Here is a 27,984-nt window from a genome sequence, read left to right as displayed (position 1 = left end):
ATTCATTCACACATGCACTCATACACTCATTTACAACACTCACTAACAAATACACATATATTCATATACGCACACATAAACACACACACCAAATATTAAAACAAAAAAAAACGTACCTCAGCAACTCCAACAGGGAAGCCTCGGCAGTCCCAGGAGGGTTGGGACTGCTGCCTTGCTGCCTTACCTTATTGGCTAACCTAAAGTTAGCCAATGAGATAAGGCAGCAATACCAAGCCTCGGAGGTCCCAGAAGGGTTGGGACTGCTGCCTTCCCTCATTGGTGGGCATAAAGTCAGCCAATGAGGGAAGGCAGCAGTCCCTCACTTGTCACAGAGTGGGATGGGGTCAGTGAGACTTGATGACCCCACCCAACTCTGTGACGCGGTGTCACTTATTGACACTTGGCCCTGGGCACTTCAGGGATTAAAACTGAAGTGCCCAGGTCTGAAGCATTCAGTGATATTTCCCCTCACAATGAAGGGGAGGGCCTCGAGGCACCTTTGCTAGGCTTAAGAAAGCACACCTACAGGGATGTGACTTCTTCAGCCCAGCAAAGTTCACGTCAGGAAAAATTAGGGGCGTGGTCCCTTAGCCCCTACAGACTGGCCGCTGATGTCACAGGGTCTAGAATAGAGGCCCAGGGAGGAGGGACTTCAGAAGCAGAACTTCCTGCAGTCTCTGAGTGTACTCAAGAAATAAAGACAATAGAAGAATGAAAACGTCATCCCTCACAGGACACAAATTTCCATGAGAGAAGCAGTAGATATTGTGGACATTGTTTTTCCTGACATCTATTAGAGATTTTTCAACTTCTCCTTATTCCTGCTCTTTTAGGTGGTATTTAGGAGTGCAGAATGCACAAAGAAAGCACCCAGACAGCGCCACAGAATAAATCAAGGCATCAGTGCAATTAAAATGTGCTGCACTTCAAGACAGCCCTGCACCTTGAACTTTGCATAGGAAGCATCACAGCTGAAACTGTGAACAAGCAGTAACCAGTTGCATGTATCTATTAATTAATCTAATTTAATTAAGGTAATTACATAACATTGCATCACCCAGAGGTGTCAAGGTGCTTTAGAGGGAGGTGGAGGCATAGCCAAACACAGCGGATGCAAAATATTAAAGCTTCTGCCTCAGAACAGCCCATTCCAACTCTCCCCGGTAAATCTGACCCCATATATAAACGAGGGATCTGAGATTGCACCTTGGTGATCTGTGACACTGATCACCACAACTTTACAGTGTCACTGGCAGCAATCAGCAGTATTCATTGGGGTGCGACTTGTGTTGAAGGACTGGACAGAGTGGAACGGTGGTCACACCAGAGACGCTGAGATCAAGTGGCCCTGAGCCTGGGTGACTCCTGCAGCCAGAGACGACCCTGAACTGTACTTTTCAGGGTTGAGAAATGAGTCCTCATGCCCCCTCTCAGACATGACTAGGATGAGTACTGTGTTGTGGCTGTGAATGTTGCGCTCAGAGTGGCGTGGTGGTCCTTGGGAAACAAAATGGGATTGTGCCTGACTTGTCCTCTGCTGACTGGGAACTTGAACCAAGGAGGAGGTATTCATACAACTAAGCCGGTTGGACTACATAGAATGTGAAAAATGTTTGCTCCAGTGCTGGACCCACTGAGGGGCCTTCTCACCACATAACGATTACCATCTGTGACTCGCTTAGCTGCCCCACTAGGAACTGTCATTTTGGAGGTGCACCCTCCCCCCAACATTTTGCAATGCCCTCCATGCTGGTGCCCCGGGGATACCTCAGAAGGCTGCTGGCGGGAAGTAAGTCTTGCCAAAGACTGAATAATTTTATTTGACTACTCAACCCAATCAACGAGTACCAGCCAAACTGTTGCTGGCCAGGCACTATCGGTACATTGGCCGAAAATGCCTCGACTGATCTCCCCAGGGATATTTGGCCAATTATGTCATCATAAAAATGACACCAGGGCACTGTGGCCAAGACCTTCACATACTTCACTGGTTTTTAAACCATGTTGTGCACCCCTGATATCTTCAAATTCATCAAAGCCACCTAAACCTCATGGAAACTGGCACCATGGGGAGAACAAGACAGGCAAAATCAGCCTCTGTACCATCACAGGAGAAGATAGTCACCAGACCCATGGGCCCTACGAACGCAGACCCTGACAAATTAGATCAACTTCTTCAAGCCATTGAGAAGTCCAGAGCATTGCAAAAGTGAGCTCAAAGTGAAAGCTGTAGTGACTGTTGTCAGTCTGCTAAGAGATGACCACTGAAGGCTGGTGGATAGAATATCTGTGGACTACAAAGATATTGCGGGTACAAAATATGTGCGACTTCAAAAAATTATCCGTCATGGTTTTATGTTTAATACTACCATGGTTGGCTACTTACGTCACTGAACATGTAATAGAGGTGATGACCCATTTCGCGCTGATGAGAGATCCACCACAGATATGCCATCCGTCCATCTCCTGCAAATACAAACAGCGTACAGGGGATTAAAACACCATATATAAAGGGATCCATAGTGTACTAGACAATATCTGCTGCATTGCTCCTTCCATGATCTCTTGTTTGCCATATAGTTTTGGTGAGACAATATTGCTTTATCATTGCAGAGATTATAAAATGTAAATTTATATGTATCCAATTAAATACTACTAGTAATCCTGCAGCACTACTTGCACCACCCACTTAGGTAACAATTTAAGACATGTCCCAACCCTGCCATTGCAGCCTGAAAGCAGTTTTACACTGCCATGTTGACTTGACATTTAAAACCTCTTGACAAGCATTAAACTCCCCTTTTATTACATATAAGTCACCCCTAAGGTAGGCTCTAGGTAGCCGATTGAGCAGGGTGCTATGTAATTAAAAAGCACAACATATACTTTTAAGTTTTGCATGTGATGGAAGTGAAAAAATCCCAAATTATTTTTTTCACTACTGTGAGGTCTACCCCTTCCACATGTTCACATTGGGGATTCCTTGTTACATTTAATAAGCTATAATTTCTAATTGAAAAGGAGTAGGTATCCCATGTTTAGTACTTATGGAGCTGTAACAATAAACTATCTTCAATGGAAATGTCAAATTTATTGTTACAATTTTGACAATGGCATTTTCCTGCTCTTAGCCCCGTGTGCCTGCTGTCCATCACTAATACATGTATGGGCTGGGTGACAGCTGGACTTTGTGCATTCCTTCTAGACAGTCACGCACAAAGGGAGCTTAGGAGTGACTGATGGGACTTCAACATCAGGATGGGCCATCCTGAGCAGGATGGGAGGGAGGGAACATCTAACAACTAAATAGGTATTGTCCTGTCCCCGTACAAAGGGCTGCATAGCCCCCTGTAGTGATTCTGGGGCCAAGGTAGAAAGAAAGGACATATGTGCACTTCAAAGACCCTTCTTTGAAGTCACCCCCACTTCAAAGGCACACCTGTGCATAAGCACTGGACCTCCGAACCTACCAACTCAGAACATTACTGGGCTTGTGAGGAACTCTGCCAGGAGGAAGGACTGCTGTGCTGCTACAAGGTCTGCCACTTTGGACTGCTGCTGCTGTGCTGCCCTGATGCCTGCTGCCCCCTGCCCAGCTGAGGAAGGACTGGACCATCTCACTTAAACCCAGACTGACTCTAAGGGCATAGTTACTTGCACCTATTCTATAAGTCTTAGGGACATCAAAGACATCTCATCATCCTCCAACAGCACCTGGATTTTGCTTGCTGAAATTCTTGCTCTGACAATCCAGTCGTTGGCCCTTGGAAGTGGGTACATGGTGCTGCAACTTACAGAACATGCGCATCAATGCTGTTGTGCTCATCAGAACTGGCGCACCTGCATCAACGCTGATGCATCGTTGCTGCTGTGAGGATTGAGGACACAGCATTTCTGACTACACCAGTGCATTGCTGCTGCTGCGAGGATCTGGAGTGTCGCATTACTGACTGTGCAACCCATCCCCCCCATTCTTGACGCTTCCTCAACTTTACGCAACTTAGAGCCGGCGCATCGCCTACACCTTCGGCATCAATGCCAATGTATCGCCTCCTTTGCTCCTCCCATTTTGTTCTTGACATCAACACAACTCCAAACTCCAAACTAAGGTACTGTTTCAGCGGGCCAAGGCTGGTCCCTTTATCACCCCATGCTCCATCACAGTTGGCCTGACTTTTCAGATGTGACCCGATCTAGTGCGACCAGATAGCCCTGGTAGCACTTTATGCTTCTAGCACTACACCTAAGTGTATTCTTTAAATATTCATATCTTGACTTCTACTTATTTGAATTTTGTTGTTTTGGTTTTGTTTTGTTCATAAAGGTCTGAGGGAAGAGGCCAGTCTCTTCTCACACCCTACTATGCATACCCATTCAAGGAAGGGGTCTCAGTGGAGAGGTCTGTCCCTCCATACACACTATTACGTATGTCTGTTATCTGAGACAGAGGTCTGTGTGGAGAGGCCAGTTTCCCCCTAAACCCTACTGTACATATCTGTCATTTAAGAGATAGGTTCCAGTGGAAAGGATAATATGTCCCATATACTACTATTTCCCTACAACTTTGTTACGATTCCACAAGACTTTCGCAAGAGTAGCTCAAAAGTTTTAAAGAAAGAGCTTGCTGCATGGACACGTGTGATCTCATGAGAAGCCCAAAATATCGTAATAAACAGAGAACTTTCTTAAAATGCAACAATACATCAAACGTTATTCTACTTTAAACAACATTCCTCACATCTTAATTTATTCAGATCTGCAAAAATAAAGTGTTATGAATTTAATTCTAAACGTACAATCTAGTGAGCGGATTGCGAGAGCTGAACAGGAAGTACAGCACCCTCGGAGTCCACACAGGGGATTGTTTATCTGACTCGCACTAGTGTCTTGTGAGAGCCATCACTTTTTATAAAATATATATATATATATATCTCCATGCATCTTTTATTCACTACTCTATTATAGATTAGCATTAAATAATACATTAATTTACTTTACAAAAACCATAGAAAATCACTCAAAAAAGCAAAGGTCAAAGTAGCATTATTGTTAGGAGTAATAAAATATCTGTTTTCATTTAAAAAATATAAATTTAGAAAGTCACTGAAGAAAATTAAAGGTTAAAAAAACTTTATAGTTAGGTGAATTTCTCAGTGACAGTGTTAACATTTTGATCTAAAAAAAACATAGAAATTTACCAGTTATTGTTAGCAGCGCTAACTGTAACTTGCGCCGCCACCATGCACTGCTTATAACCTCACATATGACATCACTCATGACATGTTCTATGACACCCTTTATGACATTACTGATAAGATCTCAAATTTCACTGATGTCAGCATCCAATGAGTGTGCAAGTTTCCTTTACAGTTTACATAGTGGCGAGTAACTACCATATAAATTCTATGTAATTTTGTACATAGCTGTATAGAGGTATAGAACACAATGTAACTGTTTGCATTCAAGAGTAGCTTTGTGACAGTTCACTTGTATTCGGTTATAATCTGCTATGCTTGTGATGCATTCTGTGCACACCTCCATTGTTCTCTGCTCTGCTCAGCCAGTCTGTGATGTCATGGAATGTTGGTGAGTGACTGGATGGGTGTGACAGTTAGAGTGGGCTGAGTAGAGAGGATGCTGCTTCTTGTGGGGTTTCCTTATTAAGTAACATGTAATTCATCCTGTAACCTTTTAAATAAATCTAAAACCTCTATTCTACGTGAACTGGCTACCTGACTCCTACCTGCCAAGAAGGAATCTTTGATTACAACATATTCATTATGCTCCACACAGCTTTTTGGTTCAGTACAAAAAGTTTCCAACAGAGTCAATACTTACTTTTCTAAGCAGCCTTAATTTGTTAGACAGCATCGTGTCAGTATGAAAATGTGTACATTACATAGATGAGTGTGTGTATCCTATACTAACCTACATGCTCATGCTTATTTTGCTTCAGAAGATGGGCTATCTGTAAAGATTTCACAACAGTATGAAAGGTGCAGGTAGTACGCTCAATAGAACATTCAGATCTTCATTATTATTAAGAAATATTGTCTTTTTTGGCAACTGTTGCATAGAATGTACACAGTTGCTAGTAGTTTCTTTTCAATAGCCTGTTGTGTATGTCTCATAAGAGTTTCACTGTTTGGAAACAGTGTGTTATAGAATGAACTCTCTGTTTACAGTTCTCTACTGTTAGCAACTTAATTTCTTAATGTAGGTTTGGTGTGTATGGGAGATTTGATACAGATAAAAGCTGTCTGTACAGGGATTAGCATTCACTATTTTGGGATTCTCTGAACAGTGGTATACAGATTGAATGCTGTGCTTAATGAGGGTTTTCTTATATATATATATATATATATATATATATATATATATATGGTTAATAGTTAGTGTGAATTATGCTACTCCATACAGCAATAGGGACGAAAACAAAGCTTGTCATCAGTGATGTCATTAATGATGTAATTTGAGATGTCATTAATGATGTCATAAATAATGTCATACAACATGTTATCAGTGATGTCATAGGTGAGGTCATAAGCAGTGAACGGCGGGGGCACAAGCTATAGTTAGCACTGACAACTATAACTGGTGAATTTCTATGTTTTTTTAGTTCAAAACATTAACGTTGTCACTGCGAAGCTCACCTAATTATATTGTTATTTCAAACTTTGTTTTTTCAGTGAAAAAAAAAGAATATATATATATATATATATATATATATATATATATATATATATATATTTAATAAACAAAACTCTTGAAACTACAATAGAGTGTGGCACTCCAACAGTGGCTGTGATGTCTCAAACCTCCTTTATTTGCTGGAGAACTGTGTCTCTCAAACTTATAGGGAAACCATACTTTTGTGAGAATAAAATATCCACCCCAGACACTACCAAAAGAGTCATTCTGACATTTAATGGCAATTCATGTGGGATCAGGCGGACACTAACAAGACACTGGGAATTTCTCAGGAGTGACCCCATTATTGGGAGTGATGTTGGTGAAAGACCTTTGATTACATTTAGAAAAGCTAAATCAGTAAGGGACTCCCTAGTTTGTAATGACATCACATTGACCGAGGGTATGGGTGAACATGAGCTCAAGGGTTTCTTTCCCTGTGGACTTGCAAACCATGCAGGAATAGATCCAATATAAGTGAGTTAAAGGTGGTAGGTGACAGGAAAAGAAAGATTAAACAATTGTTTACATGTAGCTTCCAGTATGTGAAATATATTCTTGCCTGTCCATGTTCCTTGAGATATGCAGGTAGCATGATATGCACAGTGAGGAAAGGAGTGTAAAAACATTTAAGAGCCATTGATCATGAAGATACAAAATATCTAGTGGCTAGACACTTTAAAGAGAAACATAGCAGTAGCAGTGGGAGCGTATACCATGTGGGAGGATAGTACCCTAGAATGACAATGTAGCCAATATATACATGTATATATTTTGTCTGCAAAGGTTGGATCCTTCGGGTACAAGTTCTTCTTCTACGTTGTTTGTCATACTTTTATATGATATAGTTTTTCTCACCATTTCACATCAGTTACGTTTTAGAACTTAAGACATAGGAAAAGTTTATTATTGCCTTAGATAGGCATGTGGTTTGTTTTGCTTCCCCCTTAGCATGTACAGCTGAAAATGACTTGGACGGCAGCTATTTACATATTACTTTTTATTTTCTTTCTTTTCCTTTACAGAAGGAAAGGAAGGGGTCCTTGGATCCCATGAGTTCCCCCTACCCTTTCTTCTTCTGTTTCAGAATCCAGCACTCTTCATCAGATAAGCACTTGGTGATTTTATTACTTGTATTTGTTTGTATGGTTGAATTGAGGAATAGGGGATTGCCGCCTTTGTGATAGCCTGCATTTGCCGACTTGGGCTTGATTGATGGATGTAGCCTCGAGAATGACAATGCTCTATTAGAATACCAGGATTAGTGGGGCAAACGAAAGCTACATATTTCTTTAGTAGTGTTCTTATTTCAGATGCGATAATCACCATGATATTTTCTTTATTTCTGTACATGTACGATGACCGCTTCACCATTTATATGCCTAGTACTGGAATTTAAGTACATAATATGTTTGTCCTTGCAATATCCTACTAACAGCCTGCAAATGTATATTTAGGGCTGTTTTTGATTTTAGAAACAAACTACGAATAGATTGAGCACTGGCCGTTCTTCTACGCATGACTGGATACGTATATTATAGCACTTGTACCTTTCTGATATGGCGGCAATATACACTCGCTGACGTTTGTCCTTTCTTAATGTTTATCACAAGTATCACGGTGAATATGGTGCATAGATCATGGGATCAAGGCTGCGCAGTTGGCCGAAACCCATCATTTTGAAGTAAACCCAGTGCTTTAAATGGGCCGGTACTCTCCGGTACTGAGTACCGGTACTTTTTTATTTTGAGAGGGAGAGTACCGGCAAATCTCAAGAAAAACGTAATCCTTTCAATTGGAGAGTACCGGTACTTCTCAGAAACAAGCAGGTACTCTGCCACAGAGTACCTGAACTTTAATTTTTCCATTTCAAGCACTGAGTAAACCCTATTATTTTTGTGAGCGTTTTTCTTTTTCTTTCGGTTATATTTGGACATTATTCACCGGTGGGCTCATCCGGCTTATGCCCAACGCCCCATGGGGAATGGACCCGTTTGGAGCAAGATTGTGGTTTTGGAGACATATATATATATATATATATATATATATATATATATATATATATATATATATATATATCCAACAAAGATGTTGCCATGCAGTGATCTCTTCCACCAAGAGTGTGCGTGTTCCGTCACAGGCACAGCACTCTGCTCTGCAAAGCCTTTGGAGACACAGCAACCAAAGAAGACGGGCACTCCAGGGTAGCAAAATATCTTAATCCTTTATTGTCCGCAGGAGGATTCCATTTCTAATGCATTTCGGCTCTACGCGAGCCTTTGTCGAGGGGACAAACCCAATCACCATTAGAAATAATTAACAAAACCTATGTAGACCCTGAGGAAATCCTCTGTTAGTTGTCAAACCAATTCAACATCAATATGCAATGGTTCGACATCTGACATGAAAGTAATATATCATTTTAATTTCATTGCTGTACATCATGTTATTTCCCAGTTTTACAAAAATATACAAAGAAAATATTACAAAACAATGAGTGCACAAACTTTGTAATAAGCATAAACAAAATACTAGTATCTAATATAGATACAATCACGGGACCAAAGATTCCTTGTATAGAGACTCGTAAGACATCTAGAAGCAGCCAATTTCCACATTAGATTAACCCACTTCATAGCACAGATATAACTCCTGTGGACACATTAACATTTATCTCAGTCATGTACAGCCTACCATATCCCTCACACATAAACAAATCATATATGATCTTACATAAAGCCCAAGTTGGCAATCCATTGCATAAATACCCATATCACAGTTATACAAATAGCTAAATGAAATTCACAATTAGTGCAAAATATAGCATTAGAAACAGGCATTATGGTATACAAGGACCATCAGTAGTAATGTGTAAGTGATGTACTAGAGATTGAGGGAGGAAACCCCATACCCATACAAGCATCCCTAAACAAATAATTTAATGCAAGGCAAAATCCAAATCTACATATGTGGCTAGCTCAAAACAACAATTTCTGTGTCATAAAAAAAATCTAGCTAGTACTACAGGTACACAACCAATAAAGGGCCAAGCTACTCTATTTGCACCTCAAGTTCCTCATCCTTATTAATCCTGTGGATGCCTAGTATGCAGATCAAGTATGTACCTCGAATCCCGCTGTCTCAATGTTCTGGTCCTATACCCGCTACATTCATTTTTACTAATTGTATCAATGGCAAAAAATGTAAGAAGTTAAACATCTCGTTGGTGAACCATAGAGAAATGCCTAGCTACCAGACACAATAAGTCTGGGTTCTTAATAGCTCTTTAATGTTCAAGGATGCGTTTTCATAATGGAAAGACAGTACTTCCCACATACATGAGATTAAATGGGCATTTAAGTACATAAATGCAAAAATCCATCGAGCATGTCAGGAATTGATTAATAAATATTTTATGACCATCTGATGACCTGTATTCACAAACATTTGAAGTATATTTGCATGTCTTGAATTGGCCACATTAAAAAAAATATCCTTTGGATTGTGGCAACCAGGTTTCGCTCGTCAAAGTTTGAGCACAGTAACTGGATGCTAGGAGATGCATAATGGGGAGTGCCAGTGTATTATGTGTATCTGTGATGGCAGTGTTTACTGCGCGGTTATGAATTTACCACATTTGCCACATAATTTGTTAAGTAATTTGCATAATTTGTGTATTGCCCAAAAATGTTGTTTCCCTCACAAATGGATGAAAATAATACTGCCACACAATATACCACATAATTTGCATTTTTTGCTCCAAAATCTAGATAAACCTGCTGCATAATTTGTTCCTCAAGATTGCTGCACTGTAGCCCTGACAATGAAGATGTCGAAGCTATTTCACTGGTCCGTGTGAAATGTAGGTCTTACCATTATAATGAGAGCCCCAAACATTGCGCAGCTTTAACGTTGTCCATTGTTTAATCAACATTTTCTCAATAAAAGGTAAAACCTGGATCACATAACTCTAAGCAGTGTCCATTGTTAGCTGTACCTTTTTAACAACCTTTCCTTCTACAAACACAATGAGTTTTGTAACAGGTTGCTTTTTTACAATATTCTATATATATAACATATATAATTATTGTGTCCCTTTTTTCGGCATACAACCTAACAGTGTAGTCTAGTATTTCTCCTACTGCTTGAAAAAAACACATTATACAAGCTAAGTGCCCCTCAACAGACACGCCATATATACAATATACAAAAAGGGTAATATTTAATACGGTTCTTTAGTGATAGCTTGGGGTTCTGGTGACATTACCAAGCCACTGAGCCGTCAGACTCGTGGTTTAAATAAAGCGATTCTGGAATGGAATCTGTTAGGCATCCAGCAGCGTTTCACAAGTCAGTTACCTACTGTCGTAATATCACATTTGAGCAGCCATAATTAATGTGATACTCTGTTTATTAGTAAGCTTGTTCCAAATAACACATTATTAGGTCACACTTATTTTCACTAGCATTATGTAACTTAAGTTTTAAATAATCATGCAAATAAAGATCATTCATTGTCATTGGTCGAAAGTATAGATCAATAGGAGCGAGTGTGTGGTGGTGAGAGGTTTAATGATTGGCTAAGTTCATAGAGTGAGAGTACATTTGTAACTGCTCTCAAGTGTATTTATTGGAGTAACTATTGTTATCTACTATAAGTGGGCGGCACTGAGGACATACGTTGCAGGCTTACCTGCATCCATATCACATATCATTATACAGCATTACATGGCACTGCTTGATTTTATCCCAAAGATATACCAGAAGAAGTCATTTCTTGCTATATGGTTGAAATATAATGTGAATTTACAGAGTGCCAGGCAAGGGATTGGGAGTTAAAATTACGCTACTGCCTTGACTAATTTGTTGGCTGGGCCTGCTAGAAGGCACAGAGCAAGATCGCCACAAGATGAGATCGCTCTGCAGACAGAACATTTAAAACAATTTGAAAACCACATTTGTCCACCAAAATGTGACACTGTGGGTGGATAAAGTGATTGGAACCTGCCCAGATCATTATGAGTACAAGTCTGGAGGCTGTAGTGCCTGTAAATCCAGCAAAGGAAGGTTAGCTCAACCTGAACAGCACTACAAAGAGAGACCTGCTCAACTGGAGCTTGGTGAAGTCTACAGTAGGCCATGCAAGATCGTGAGTCGGGACAGCCGGAGGAGGCAAGTGAGGCTGCAGTGCCATCGTGTCAGGAAGAGTTCCGCGTATGCAGCAGCCATGCTGGACCCACCATGTTCAACTGAAGCCTGCAGGCCAGAGATAGACCTGGTGCGACCAGTGCCACTGGTAGTGACTGGAGGGTGTGCGGAGAAGGCCCACACTGTGAGACTAAAGGAACAGTGAATACAGTACCACAGCACTGCTGACGGCAAGCACATTAGAGATAAATAAAGTGCAAATTTGGACATCATATAATTCAACATTCTCCAAGAGCCTACTTGGCTTGTGAATTGAGACTGCCCTTCTTGCGGTCAGGATAGTAAGGCTGAAATGTTGACTGAAAGGGCAAAAAGTAGTGTCGGTCCTTAGCCAAGAGACGATGGCAGGAATGACCACTACAATCCCGCTGGTGTTCGACGAAGACATAGTGTAACAGAAAGAGCACCAGTGTGAGCCTCCTCTGAGGCCAGCCATTACTACATAAAGCAGGCATTGTTGCATAACTCCCTACTACAAACATTGCTAAAGTTGCCTGGGAGTGAGTTGGCATGGTGTTACCACCATGGACAAAACTGACACAAAGCAAGCTAAACCACAGTTTGGCGCGAGGAACTCAATGAGAACACACAAGAGGGTGAGACAGTGGGCAATCCAGATGACTCCACAGATAAACAAAAACAATGGCCGATCCAGACATCAAAGGACTCCTGATGGAAATAAAGGGTAGTCTGGCATCCATCACCAAAACAGACACCCACACACGTCTACAGGATGACCTCAAATAACTCATGGCTAATCTACACAAAACAGTTGATATTGGAGAACAACGCATCTCATTGACTAAAATGGCTGATGAAAGTCCAAACTGATATGGCTGCAGAACTGCTACATATCACATTGAAAAATGAAGATCTTGAAGGGATGTCCAGAAGAAGTAACCTCCTAACACCTAGTGTGTCTGAAACCACGTCAATGGGTAAAACTGAGGAATATGTAGAACAGTTGTGTGTAGATATATGTGGATATGAAATCATTTTGCAGATGTTTGCGGTTGAGTGCGCACACCACTGTCTGGTGCCTCACCCATTACCGTGGACACCACCAAAAGTATTAATTGCCAACCTTTTCAACTACAGGAGCCATGGCAAAATACATTGACTGGCAAGAGATACAAAAGAAATATCGCCAGCAACGGCTCTGTGATCACCTTTTATCCCAATTTTATACAAATACGTCTTGGAGCCAAGGAGGTAGCTTGGAATGGTAAATAAAGAAATTATAATCATTGGGAACACAGCATGCCATGCTATACTTGGCCAAACAAAAATTCATCATACAAGGCAAAACGCATGTCACCTTTGATCCTCAGGCTGCAGCAGCCATCATTAACATGGCAAAATAAGTGATCATGGTTAACAGGACTATTACCAATCACTCAGAGACATGGAATAGGGCAAGAATAATTTGACAGTACCAAACAAAAAAAACAAAGTGCTGACATAGAAGAATGAACAGTGAACCATACAATAAGGAAATGCAAAGAGCAGTATCTGCCACAGGACCCATCATTTTACAAATCATTAATCACCTATGTGGTGGATAAGATAACTGTACACCACATGAGCAACGAAGCATGTATGACTTGATTCAGGCTACTACTGTATGACTATTCTACCAGTAGTCTAGGTTGTAAGTATAGACATTTCCACAAAAAGACGTAAAGCACAGATACTGTCATAATACAAGGCATAGTATCATGGTGCCATTTCGTAAATTCCACCAGACACCAACATGTTAAACTGTAAGGACTGTGAATGGCTGTCCCACAGCCCTAGTGGTGCACAGAGGTGCTATACGATGCACACATGAAGCTTTTTCAGATGCCCCCGACAGTCTGCATAGGCTACAGTCAGGTCAAGGAAAGAACAGCAACAATGCTGCCTGACCAAGCTGGTTTTAGGGAATGGTGTTGGGGCACTGTTGGAATGTTTACTTTCAGTGTTGGTGGGTGGAGGGGGAATTAAAGACAAAGCAGTGGTTGCATAGCCCAAGTGCGATCATACGCAGTAAGATGAGAGTTCTAAGAGCCTAAAATAATACCAATAGAGCACGTGCAACATGGCACAATGCTCCAAAAATAGCAAAAATGCCCCACCCAGACTTAAATTATTGTCATAGAAAATAAGAACCGCCAAATGATTCCTTATGCAAACTGAAAAAATATAGATATCCTATTTTTTCAATCGACACACCTTTGCAATGACTCTACCAGCAATATTGATAAAACGTGGGAAACACATATATACTTTGCGACATACTCGGCATATGCTAGAGGAAAGACTATTATGATCAAAAATGGATTACACTTTAAGCATATCTGCACCATATCTGATCCAAAAGGCATAATACAAAAAGTGCATGCCATATTAATAAATACATATGGAAGATGACAGGAGTTTTTTGCAAATGTAATGGCCAACGAATGGCACTCTAGTCGTGACGTATTGTCTGCAGAGGTGACTACAACATAACACTACATGCCACACTTTGGAGGACTAATTATTGGACTAAACATAACACGAACGCCAGAGGAATGTAACTTGCACTAATGCAATAGCATGATTTGGTAGGTATCTGGAGGCAAATGTACCCTACAAGCAAAACATTTCCTTACATATCCACAGTACATGGCACTAAAGCCAGACTAGATTTCTGGCTGGGTTCCTGAGACATAGGGTCAGATTTACAAGCCCCTGGTCCCCTTATTGCCACATTTGCAGCAACATTTTTGCTATCATAATGCCATATTCTAAACCCTTTGTGCCACATCATGCATAATATATGCATGATGTATGCAAAGGGGACGTTCCCTTGTTAGAGGGTCACTAAACATGGGGCAATGGAATCTATGAGATTCCATTGTGCCACTTCTAGCGTAATTTTTAACGTCTGCTTAAAGCAGGTGTTAAAATGAGTCTCCCATTGATTTCAATGGGCCTCTTAACACTATACTGGATTAGCGTCATTTTTTTCAAACTAATCCAGTAAAGAGTTACAATAGCATCAAAAAAATGACGCTTTAGCCCCTAACATGCGCCATAGTGCACCGTATTGTAAATACGGTGCTACCATTGTGGCGTGAGGGGACGCAAGGGAGCCGCAAGAAAAGTGGCGCATCACTAGTGATGCATACCTTTCTTGTAAATGTGGCCCATAGCTTTCTGGACAGATTCAATAACACACCTACCTCAAGCGCACTCACATCATGCACTGTAGTCCTGACATTAAAAATGCCCAGCGGAAGCAGCCCACGGCTCATGGAGATTTCCCCCCAATTTGACCCCAATTTGTTGTTGGACAGTACATTTAAGGAAAACATCTGCAAAGCTATATGCTTGGATAATGTGGGGTTGATGGACACATATTTAGTATTCTGGGAGGCTTTCAAGGCTGTAGTCTAGGGGGAATGTACAGCTAGAGGGAGCGGCGTTCTCTGTTCCATGCGCAGCAGACTAAATGGGCTGGAAAAACCCCTCAAAGAGCTGGAAAGCACAAACACGTGCAGCAGAGACAGCAAAGTCCTTCACGACTTACAATGCAAAACTAAGGAATCCCACGATGAGACTGAAAGAGAGGCTGTTTCTGCAGACGTATGCAGCTGCTAGGTAATATGGTGAAGGGGAATGCACTTGACTCTGACTATTCTAAAATGACCGCATTGGGTGGCTGCAGAGATAGTCCAGATAGATTCAGAACAAGGACTACCATTATATCATCCAGTGGAAATCTTGAAAACCTTCACTCACTTTTATTCCAAACTATATGCATTCCAAAACTCTGATGAAATAAATACATACTTGGCATGGCTCAATGAAATGAAACGAGAACTGTCATTTGGCCCTATCGCCCTGGAGGAAATAAAAGCAGATGTCATGAGTTTTAAATAATGGTCAAGTGCCAGGCAGTGATGGGCAAACTATAGAATTCTATAAGGAATTCATGAATAAACTTACCCCATCCTTACTTCTGTTCCATGGGGAGGCTAGAGATAAAGATATACTCCCTTTCCCATTAATTGAAGCGATTGTAATAACATAAATAAAGCCGGACAAACCACCACTACACACAGAGTTTTCAATGACTGTCTGTGAGAGTGAAAGCTCAGAAATCCAAAAAGAAACCATCTTTAGGAAGTACATAGTGCCCAAGGGATCTCGTTATCTAGGTTGCAGATCCATGGACCTGCATCATATGTAGAAATGTCTGCAATAACTACTATACACTGTAGTTACCAGCCAGGTAATTTTACAGTGGCAACGGGCAATTGTTCACCACTCTTGAACCCTCATTTGCACCATGTGGCTTGAATAATGTTTTATTTGTACTCTACGTTCCAGGGGGAAGCATTAATAAATTGGCAGTAGGGGGCTCAGTAATTGGATGCATCACCTATTCTTTACTTGTCAATGTAGTGCGTCTAATGCTCTGCAAGCAGAAGAACTTTTTGTTTGGGGGTAATCCTGGTGCATTGATGTCCCATATCCAAATGGCTATTTTGCCATCTCGGAATTGGACCCACTGATTTTCATAAAATTAGATATGCATCTGTTTCCAATGGTGTTGATGGATGTTGCCAGATGTAAAGGTCCCAGTGGTGCTGAGAGGTGGAATAGTGCAGTAGTAGATGGAACTCGCTGGCACGGATCTTACAGTAGCTCTGTCCCAGCTCTCCAGCTCCTGATGGTTAACTATTTGCCCCATGATACCTAAACCCTGTCTGTCTCTCCCACCCCTCAGCATGTGCCCTGTTCAGTTTGTATGCCAACTTGATGCTCAACCCCAACAAGGTTATATTTAGGAGCTGATAAGCTTCTCCCTGCTGCCCTTCATTGGCTCACTCCAGGTAAAAGGAGAGAAATAAACGCCCTCACACCCTGTCTATCCGCCATTCAGTAAATTTTCCTCCTGACCCTTTGCACTAAGCATTACCTCCTCAACGATTGAAGACCTTGTGTGTCACAAGCAGAAACCTGGCCATCTAAGGGCGGGTGCTGGGTTTGCAGAAGCCTTCCAATAGGCTGTGCCGAGGCACACTTAGCTTCGGCTGCTGCTACCCACTATGTGGCTGAAGCTGAAGAAGCTGGTAGTGTCTCAGTGCAGCGTTTCATGGCCGCTAGGACATACCCCGCATATGTTCAGTATCCTCCCCATCATTCCAGTACATCATCATGGTAGATTTCACCCACTGAAAAGCTGCCAGTCACGGATGAAATTACTTGACGTGTAGCCAAAACTGTCCTTCATTTCCTTTACATGTGAAAATGGACTAGGCCAAGGAAATGTTGCTGTTATTCCTTTACTCTTAGCAATAACCGGTAGTTTAAGATTACTAGAGTTCATTAGTACACCAGGGATCTCTCTTTCAAGGTGAGGTAAGCAGGTCTTGCTTTCTGGATTGGATTCTGTCATTGAATTATTGTACATTTCCTAAAGACCGTGAGGCATCTGGACTGCAAAACAAGCTAGCATTGACTAATTCAGAATGGAAGAGAAAATCTATAGCTTCAGATTAAAAACACGATGAGGTGGTGGCTTTTAAGTTAGTTTCCCCATGGGTCTACCATGTGATGAAGCTGAAATGAGACAAGAACAGCTGCAACCATGCTAGTCTCTGGTTGAACCACCTCATGGTGAGTAGATGAAGGTTCTTACAGTCTGTAAGAACTAGACCAAATGATATGAGCCTTCAGAGGATGTGACTCCTTTCTGAGATGGATGCAGATACTACTTTTCTAGGATGATGCAATTAATTTATGTGAGAGAAAGATGTTTTGAGAAAGAGGGTTCTGGATGTAGGTCTTCTATGTTGTTCTAAAACTGTAACAGTCCAGTGGTACAGCGATGCCAGAGGCATCAGTTTCTAATATAAAACGATGGTTGCTTTCAATGAGGTACATCCTCGTCAGTTTCCTGGGTCTTTTTAATAGATTGCCCTTTGTCTCTAAGAAAGGGTTAAGGAGAAATGACATCAAATTTTTTGATTTTTGACTTCTCTAATAATTCTATAAGAACCATTTGATGTTTATCAATTATATCTAAGATGAATTAGGACTGCTTTCACTTCTGGTAGTGACATTTTCTATCTATATGCAAAACGCAAGTAAACCACCTCCACTTTGTTGAAACCGTTGCATAGCTGGGCTCACACCATGAAGCCTGTGTGAAATGTTTCTCACGGGGCTATGATACTCAGAAAACCTTTTAGAGTGTACCATTATTGCCTTGAAATCCACCATTGACTGTAAATAATCTGCATTTAGAGCTGGCAAGCCCCATCTACGTAAAAAATGAACAACCTTAGAGTCGTGCTGTAAGGCTTATTTGATGGAAGGGTGTGGTGGGGGAGCGGAGCCCTTCCTGAAGAATGTCTACCTCTTGCCAGCTTTACCTTTTCTGAACCGTAGAGCTGCTTTCTTAGATAACGGCATCTTCTAATGTAATCTACTGCAGCCTTCCGATGTTGATGATAGAACAACGAATGCGCTAACCACGCATGCCTGAACAAAGCAGTCAGAACAACAACTGCATTGTTTCCACAAATGCCTTTACCACACATGCCTTTACAATGATTTTTTGTTGTAAAGGCAAGAGCATTTGTGGAACAGCATGTGTGGTTTTCGCAAGCCACCCCTCCACCCGCCCTAAAAATAAAATTACACCGACCCTCCCACTCGCCCTAAAAATAAAACTACCCGACCCCTCACCCACCCTGAGCCCTAAAACCTACCCGACCCCCCACCTGCCCTAACAATGGGACCCCCACCCCAAAATTAAAACTACCCCAACCCTAAAAATAAAATTACCCGACCCCCCACCCCGCCCTAAAAATAAAACTACCCTGACTCCCACCCACAAAATAAAACTGCTCCTACCTCCCACCGGCCCATAAAAACTACCCTGATACCCCCATTCCCTTAGCCCTAAAACCTACCCCAAACCCCCACCCGCCCTAAAAACAACCAACCCCCAAAATAAAACTACCCCACCCCTAAAAACAAAATTACCCCGACCCCCTGACCCTAAAAACCGAAGCCCCCCACCCGCACAAAATGCTAAATTACCCCGACCCTTGCCCCTAAAATTCCACCCCCTCGCACCCTAAATACAAAAATGACCCCAACCCCCAACGCCGTCCGTAAAAACATAATTACCTCAACTCCCCACCCCGCCCTAAAAACCATAGTACCCCGACCTCCCTCCCCCGCCCTAAAAACAAATCTACCCCGACCCGCCACCCCTTAAAAAAAAATAACCCAACTACCCTGACCCCTAAACACTACCCCAACCCTCCCCCAGCCCCACTTACCTGACCACGTATTACCCTGACTCCCCACCCCTGGCACTAAAAACCCAACCACCCTCACCCACCCTAAATACAAATCACCCCGACCCCCCACATAACCCCTTAAAACCCAACCCCCCAACCGCCTTAAATACAAAATTATCCCGACCCCACCAACCCCTGCCCCGTAAAACCCGCCCCGCCCTAAATGCAAAATTACCCAGCCCCTTGCCCCTAAAAACCCACCCTAAATACAAAATTACCCCAACCCCACGCCCCAAAAACAAAATTTCCCAGTCCCCTCCACCTGCCCTAAATACAAAATTATCCAACCCCACCCACCCCTTCCCCTAAAAACAAAATTACCCCTACACCCCACCCCGCCTTAAAAACTACCCCCAGCCCCACTTACCTGACCGCGTCCTCTCCCGATGCTGACTCCCTTTTTCTCTGCCTTACCCGTACATGTGCGTTGTTCAGCACATGCGTGATTAAGGCAGAGGAAAAGACAGATGGTAACGCAACCATTGTTCCGCTTGCGTTAACAACGTTGTCATGGTTCTGGTATCGTTGTTTTGGACATTTCCCATTCCAACGCAAAGATGCTCTCATAGGTCAACAACAAAAAATATGTTTTACCCACAAATATTTCTCCTATAGAGGGCTGGTGCGATCTTGGGATCTCTACCTACAAGAGACTTCTACACATTTAGCTGACAGGTATTATCTTTTAAGCTACCCTACACTTGGTTTTCTGCATATCCTTAGAAGATTGGGCTTTCTTTAAAATACTAGTAAGTGGACTAGGGCTGTTAGACTTACATATTCATTTGTGAAAGTGTGAACAAAAATAGGTCCGTCCTAGTACTGAATGGACATTAAATTGAGATAATAGAGACTTAAATAGTCTGTAAATGTTTGAGCTTGCCTGCTCCATTCCTAAACTAGATATCTGTGGAGAAGGAGGTATCTTCCTCCTTTCAAACTACCACCTCTGACTACCAGCCACTTGGTTTAGATGTGGGAGCTGGATGGGTACCATCTTCTCCAAACGTGACCTGTCTGATTTCAAGCTTGATGGGTGGGGTCATCGTGAGGTGGGGAAGTGGTGGAAACCTGTGTGTCTCCCTCTTTGGACACAAATATGTCCCATATATGATAACCTATGGCCTTGTATAATTATACACATGATCTTTCCCAAGGAGTGTCACTATCCCTAAGGGGGTCACCAGTACTATTGCATTATGCAAGGATATCCTAAGTAATCCAGGGCCTGTAGGTTGGCCATCTGCCAGGAGGGTGCACAGTGTTGGAAGGGTACCATTCCAGGAGTACTAGATGGCCCTAAAGAGCGACTGGGGAGAACTGGGCATCAACACGCTGTGCACCAAGGGCAGTCTTAAGGCATTCAGAAACCCTGAAGATTGTGACAAATAGTAGCAATGTGAATCCCGGACTAGTATAAATGAAGATGTATCTCTCTCTTTTAATGCCTAGGTAAAACAAGAACTGTCAAGATCAAAATAGTACTGTCTATACTATTAGCAATCTGTATATTTGAAAGGCCAGTTAATCACAAACTGTGGAGTTTTAAAAAGCCATTTTTTACCATTCCATTTGCAAAATGGTGGCAATATGATTGATATAAACCAGCAGAAAACTCTAGTGACTGCAGCAGTGAACGATGAACCCTGAATTAGGGCAGCAGTAAATATGCACAGTACAGAACAGTGGCTGACAGCACCTTCAGGCTCTTAATATTGTCACGAGCTTCATAAAGGTCGAGGCTAATCAATGAGGGCTCTACTAACTGTGCATTTTGGTAATAGAAGAGACTGCACCAGAGCTGAACTCAAACATAATTTTAAATCGACATCGAGTGTATTAAGACCTTTTTAGCTTTCTTAGCCTGGGGTGCACTCAGACCTTTTACAAAAGCCTTATGTTATAATAAATAGTTGGAAAACAGTAGTAACATGATCCAATCACTTCTATATAGAGTGTTGATACAGGGATGTCAATGTTGCCCTCCTGAGTAATTATAGTTTTTCAATTCAGTGTTTCTGTTGAATACACAACTTAAGCTTAATTTGATTCTAAAGGCTTCTGATAGGAATCTTGCATGAACATCAACTGTCAACAGTAATGTGAGAAGTCATATTTCTGATGTTTATCTGGCACACTGCACTTGCTTGTCAGTAAGCTGAAAAATATTACCTGTATGGAGACCTGCCACGGCCATGACCCAGGGACAGCTTCTTCACCATTTGTTAGCCTTGCAAAGTCGCTGAGGACTGGATAGATGTCTGGTTCACCACAGCCTAGAATGCAATAAGGCTCTGTTAGTTCAATGAGTTGCACGCAGTACCAAGTGCTAACATGAAGCAACTGCTAATGGAGGATTAAGCATCTTTTTGAAGAGCACATATTGGACTTCCCACAAAATGAACTGTAGTTGTATAGGGGCAAAAAGAAGCTAAGGAGGTAGAATTTAAATGTGAATTTGAATTTGTAGGGCGCATAGCTACCCTAGGGCCTCCCAACTCCAGGTGAGGAGAAGATCAACTAGTATGTACTCCTGACAGACAGAGATTCGGCTACTGGTTAAGTAGAGGGTTGTGGAAAGAGATAGGTTTTTATCATCTTCCTAAATCTTGGCTCCTCAGTTGTCAATATTATCTCTATCGGCAGGGAGTTCCACAGTTGTGGAGCTAGATAGGAAAAAGATCTCCCTTCCCATTTAGATTTCCTAATTCTTGGAACCTTCAGAAAGTGACCGTGAGCTGATCTAAGGGGACTAGTACGGCGCTAACATGACAGTATACCTCTCAGTTTCTGTTGTCCTTTGTCAAGAATCAGTTTGTGCACTAATGTTTTGAACTTGATTCTTGCTTTGACAGGCATCCAATGCAGTGTTTTCAATGTCTCTTTTCTTGATTCTGTGTCAGGGATTTTCAGTAACATTCTGGCAGCTGCATTTTGTACTACTCGCAGCTTTTTCGTAACATATTTCAGGGAGCCTAAGTATAGAGAGTTCCCGTAGTCCAGGATTGAAATTATCAAGGCCTGTAGCACTGTTCCCAAGTTTTCTGGGAGTAATTTAATGAATTTCCGGATTGTGCTTAGTATATCTACACAGCTATGGGCCAATTTTGTTGTCTGTGCATCCATTGTGAGGGCATTACCCATCCAAATGCCAAGAATATCTTTGTATGAGAGATTTAGGAGTGGGGGGGGTTACCCAGACACTGACCATCCCAAATCAATATTTGTGTGCGGATTATTTCCCAGAAACATAACTTTGACCAGCCGTGGCCCGTCCTTTAGGGTGGAGGGGCCACGCCCCTCCACCTTTTGCCCCTCATGAAGAGTGCCTGTCAGGCTCAGCAAAGGTCAGCCTGACAGACACTCTTCATGTTCAGATCAGGCAGCCAGGAGTCAGACGTGCGATTTGCGCAGACTCCTGGCTGCCTGAGTTGAACTTTGCTGGACTGAAGAGGTCACAGCTCCTATGGGCGTGACCTCCTCAGCTCAGCAAAGGTGCCTTAAGGCCCTTCCCCTCGGTGACGAGGGGAAGCGTCACCGATTGACTTCGACCTGGGCGCTTCAGGTTTAAGCCCTGAAGCGCCCAGGGCGAGTGTCAATCAGTGACACCTCGTCACAGAGTGGGGAGGGGTCAGAAGTCTCACTGACCCCATCCCACTCTGTGACAAAGTTGGGACTGCTGCCTTCCCTCATTGGCTGACCTAGGGTCAGTCAGAGAGGGAAGGCAGCAGTCCCAACCCTCCTGGGACCTCCGAGCCGAAGGTAAGTGTGTGTGTGTTTTTTAAATGAATGTTTCGTTCGTGCATGTATGTTTGAATGCTGATGAATGTTGTGAATCGATGTGCATGCGTGTGTGAATGAATGAGAGTGAGTGTTCTTCCTGCCCACCCCCCATCTCTCTTAAAATTACCAGCCGCCACTGACTTTGACTTAAGCATAAGGCCTTTCCCTTTTGCAAATGATACCACCAGTTGGGTATCATCTGCATAAGATACAAAAGATAGCCCATGCTTGATCGCAATGTTTGCTAAAGGTCTTAAATATATATTGAAAAAGGTGGGACTAAGGGCAGAACCCTGGGTCACTCCACATTTAGAGGCTATAATATCTGAAAAGCATGAGTTTTCCATCACTTAAAAGGTTTGGTCTTTCATAAAGGATTGCATCCATTTCAGAGCCTTATCTTTCACCCCTGTCTCTTTTAGTCTCTGGACTAGAATCTTATGATTACCAGTATTGAATGCCGCAATTAGGTGTAGCAGAATAATGGTGGCTGCTCCTCTCTGATCCAGAATCCTTTTAGGTTCTTTTGTGACCACCAGCAATGCTGATTCTGTGCTGTGCTGGATTCTGAAACCCATCTGCGAGGGATTTAGAAGTTGATTATCTTCTAGGAGTTGGATAGGGTCTTAATAACATGTTTCATCAAAATCTTTCCCATGGCTGGAAGAAGTGAAATAGGACGATAGTTGTTGGTATCTGATGGGTCTAGGTAAGTTTTTTTCAACAGTGGTCTGAAGACGGCATGTTTCCATCTATTGGGCACAGCTCCCAAATCTAGAGATATACTTAAAATGTTTGTGATATTTGCAAGGAGTGTATGAAGACCTTCCACTATTAACTGTGGAGGGACTGAGCCTAAAGGGGATCCAGATTTTATTATTCTCATAATTTCCTGTACCCTCTCCTCTTTCAACTCAGGAATCATATTGAGTGGGGTGATGTTTGAAGATGATTCCTGGATTTGTGCTTGCTGAATGCAATCTTGACGACTGGCCAGGAAAGAGCTGTGTATTTTTTAAACCTTTTCCTGAGAGAAAAAGGCTAATTTGTTACATCTAGCTCTTGTCAGTGATGGAGGGATCATACCCAACTTGTCTGCCTTCAGTCCCTTCACAATTTTAAAAAGTTTTCTTGAGGAGTTTGAGGCATTTGAAATGATTTTTTCAAAATACTTTGCCTGGGCCTTTTTTCGATTCTTTTTGATAATGTTTTATTGCTGTTTTATATTCATATTTCAGCTGAGGGCAGTCCTTTCTACTTTTTTGCAATTTTTCCTCCACGATGCTAGATGAAGGTTAAACCAGGGTGTGGTTTTAGCTTGCCCTTTGTTTTTGATAGCAGTGATTGGAATACATTTGTCCAGAGAACATGTAATTCATTCTTCCCAGCTGTTATATGTGTCTTCTAAGTTTACGTCCTCTTTTAGCAAGGACTGGGTTCTTAGTAACATCTCCTCCCAATCTTTTCCTGACAACTTTCCCCATTACCATCCCGTTTTCACCATAGAGTTGATCATCTCTATCCCTGACACTTTTCCTAAAGTGAACAGAACAAGATGATGGTCTGTACAAGGTTGTGGTGCAACTCTATTTATTTGGACTTTCAGGTTGTTACAAAAAATGGGGTCCAGCAGATTATATTTTTTGTGTGTAAGAACCTCAGCTTTTAGGGTCAGCTGCATGGCCTCGAGGTTTTGATTTAGTCTTGTTGCTGTTGTATTATTTTGGTCTTCTAAATGCAAATTGAAATCCCCTAAAAATGTTATAAATTTTTTACTTAGAGTGATGGACGCTAATGAGTCCTGTAGCGCTTCTATGAATTGTGTACTAGGAACCGGAGGTCTGTAAATCAGTACCCCAGAGAAAGTATGTTAAATTGAAAGTTTTCACTGTCTGGGGTTTCAAGCGGTAGGATAGAGGACTGAAATTTCTCTTTTAGAATTATTACAATCCCGCCTACTTATTTACCCAGTCTGTCTATTCTGTTGATATTGTTGCCTTGTGGGAGTGCCATTTGTATATCAGCCCCTGCACTCTCGTTCAGCCATGTTTCTGTGACAAATAAGATGTCTAATTTCTCCTCCTCTAATAGAAGTCTAGTTTCTGCTTTGTGCCCTGGCAGGGATCTACAATTAACTAACCTGAATCCCTAACAGTTTTCCTCCACCCCTGTGCTTATCGTGTCCTACTTCGGGTTCTCCTTCTCGTTTCCTGTCCTTGTAGTTCCCTTCTTAGGGGAATGCTGTTTTTTACAGAGGAAATCACAGTATGGGCACGAAATATCTTCCTGCATAATATCCAGTGGTTGACATAATTGAGTTTTACTTGCTTGTCTTAGGCATAGGAGTTGTTGGGAGGTATAGTTACCGGATGAGTGGAGCTGTGAGCAGCATACCTGGCCCCGTTTGAGAGTGGACAGGCGCAGACGGGCTTGCATTTGGCGTACCCGGTGTGCCAGTGTCCCAGCCGCCATGAAATGGCCTGGTTTCCACACCACTAGAGCGCCGACCCCCTCGGCCGCTCTATGAATTGAGCAGCACGTTTCTAGAGCTCCTCATGCTCTATGTTCCCCATCCCTAGGAACCTGTTAACTTTAAAAATGTTAGCAGTGTTTCAAACAACATAAGCGTGTAAAAAGGGTTAATAGCACACTAATTAAGCGATCCGCTTCTTATAAAAACATAAAAACGAATAAAACAATGCACTTTAACAATTTTTACGAACGGAGTACTCCGTTAACAGAGTGACGGAGTAGCAGGCAGCACTTCCCTCACCTGCACACCCATGTCCCAGCTGTTAATAAATAAATAGTTCGCTAGAGCGTCAACCCCCTAGCCGCTGTATTATTCAAGTAGCAAGTTTCTAGAGTTCCTCATGATGTTCCCCACTCACAGTCTCAGGTTCCGGTCAACTTTTAAAATGTTAGCAGTGATTGAATCAATACAAAAAGTGTAAAATGTTAGAAGACACTAACGAAGCGATCCGCTTATTATAAAATCGTAGAAACGAATGAATCAATGCATTTTAACAATTTCTCCGAACGGTGTTAAGAGTGACGGAGTAGCAGGCAGCGCTTCCCTCCCCCGCGCGCCCGCGCCCCAGCTGCAGTGAAACGGCCTGGTTTCCACGCCACTAGAGCGCCGAGAAGAGCAGCTCAGAATCCGGTTATAGAGATAAGGGGAAAGAGAGATTGGTCGCTCAAAGAAAATAACTAGAAATTGAGTCTCAAGTAGTGCATTCATTAGAAACACATGAAACATTTTAACCCTCAAAAGTTTGAATGGGGTTTGAAGGAGGTTTAGGGAGAAATATTTCATGTTTTTCAGTTGAGCTATCTTCTAGCTGTGGGAGGAGATGCTCTTCATCTGTGGCAGAGAAAGAAATATGTTGTCCTTTGGATACAAAATGACAAGAAAGCCAACATTCGGTGCTGATAGAAAAATGGGAGCTGCTTAAAGTTCTGAAAGTTTAGTTCAGAATAATGTATTAATGGCTGATGTCTCGGGAGCTATTAAACAGAATGACAAACTAATCAATTTGAAAAACGCTTGTATCCTCAGTATAATTAGTAAGTAAGATAAGGTTATTCCTGGGGCGTAACCCAGATCACTGCTGCCTTTAAGATGCAGATGGAGCCCCACACCTTCAGAGGGCCTCCATTCCCCCCAGGGCCAATGAATGTCTGTGTGATATGGGAGACTTAAGAGTCTCTCATTATCTGCAATGGGGGACATCAATGTGTGTTACAACACCAGTTCCCTCCATATGCCCCTAGATATTCTTGAATTACTTTACTGTTTCTTTCTTCACCAATATATCTAGAAGATGATGTTCTAGATATTCACTGACTTAGAAGTTGAATATGGTCTTCTACTATCACACCTGGTCCTCCCAGATCATGTCCTGTAGTTCTACGAATTTTCATCAGCTCTTTACTGAAGAATGCTGTGTATGTGCAAGGTTTTTTTTAGGTGTGAATGCCATTCATGTTGAAAATGGGTGACTCTCATGATTTTTCCACAAGGATTTCACAAATTCCATTTTTCTTCACCTCTCTTTAATTGCTATGCACTGTCAGTGTGTGCATTTAGTATTTTTTTTTAAACTAATACATTGATGTCAAGTGGCTTACTGTGGTCACCCAGCGGTGCACACAAGACACGAGGCATGAGCTGATAATCTCGTGCCAAGAGAAGTTCTGTAGTTATTGTCAATATGAAAAGACAGAATGAAATGCCTTAATCGGGGTGCACTCTGTCTGCCAGGTAGATGGCAGTTGCTATATATTTTCATTAAACTGTTGGTTGTTTTCTGCCAAATCTGTCAAAGACAAAACTCTCCATATTTTAAATTGAGAGCGTGGATGAGAATTCACCGAAATGCCAGGGGTGGAAGTGGCAGCATTCATGCTTTGTCTCCTGATGAGAGAGAATGATTCTGCAATATGTCATCGCAGAAAGGCGAGGGGTCCTCTTTACCCTGGACCTTGAGTATGTGCCTATGATACCACCACCAAGCATCTAATCATTTTGTCTGGCCCCAGTCTGATCCGAAGCAGCTGTGAAAGCTCACCATAGTCATCCTAGGAGTCAACAATGTGAAAGTATTGTTGTCGTCACTTACCAAAGGCAGTGCTGACCAGGGCCAGGGAGCAAAGCAGAGTAAGGAGAGACATGGTGCTGTGAGCTTCACTCAGGGACTGAACACTTGGCCTGTGGGGCATAAACTCTATATAAGGCCGGGAAGCCCAGCACAAGCGGTGTGATCAAAAAATGTGTTATACTGTTGACCTTGATTATACACAAGGTCCATGCATACAGAAAGGTAAACAAACCATATGAGAAATTAAGATGCCACTTGACATTGAGAAACATGTATAGGAGAAGGTGGATTTATTATGAACAGTTGCCAAGAATGTTATCATCATCAAATGTTAGTTTAGCATTGGCACTGCA

General features: G+C 42.1%; 1 protein-coding gene across 1 annotated transcript in view; it reads right to left on the bottom strand.

Moving 5' to 3' along the window:
- Positions 1-27,751, bottom strand: part of LOC138301928 (chymotrypsinogen B-like) — a 74,292-nt gene extending 46,541 nt beyond the window's left edge. Inside the window, exons 1-3 of the mRNA XM_069242385.1 lie at positions 27,653-27,751; positions 21,420-21,523; positions 2,387-2,466 (exon numbers count right to left, since the gene is read on the bottom strand). Coding sequence (XP_069098486.1) covers positions 2,387-2,466; positions 21,420-21,523; positions 27,653-27,704 — 236 coding nt within the window. The 5' untranslated portion in view covers positions 27,705-27,751. The remainder of the gene's footprint in view (positions 1-2,386; positions 2,467-21,419; positions 21,524-27,652) is intronic.
- Between the last annotated feature and the right edge of the window lie 233 nt (positions 27,752-27,984).

Source organism: Pleurodeles waltl, chromosome 6 (assembly GCF_031143425.1).
Source record: "Pleurodeles waltl isolate 20211129_DDA chromosome 6, aPleWal1.hap1.20221129, whole genome shotgun sequence".
Lineage (NCBI taxonomy): Eukaryota > Metazoa > Chordata > Amphibia > Caudata > Salamandridae > Pleurodeles > Pleurodeles waltl.
This window is presented reverse-complemented; position numbering and strand designations above follow the sequence as displayed.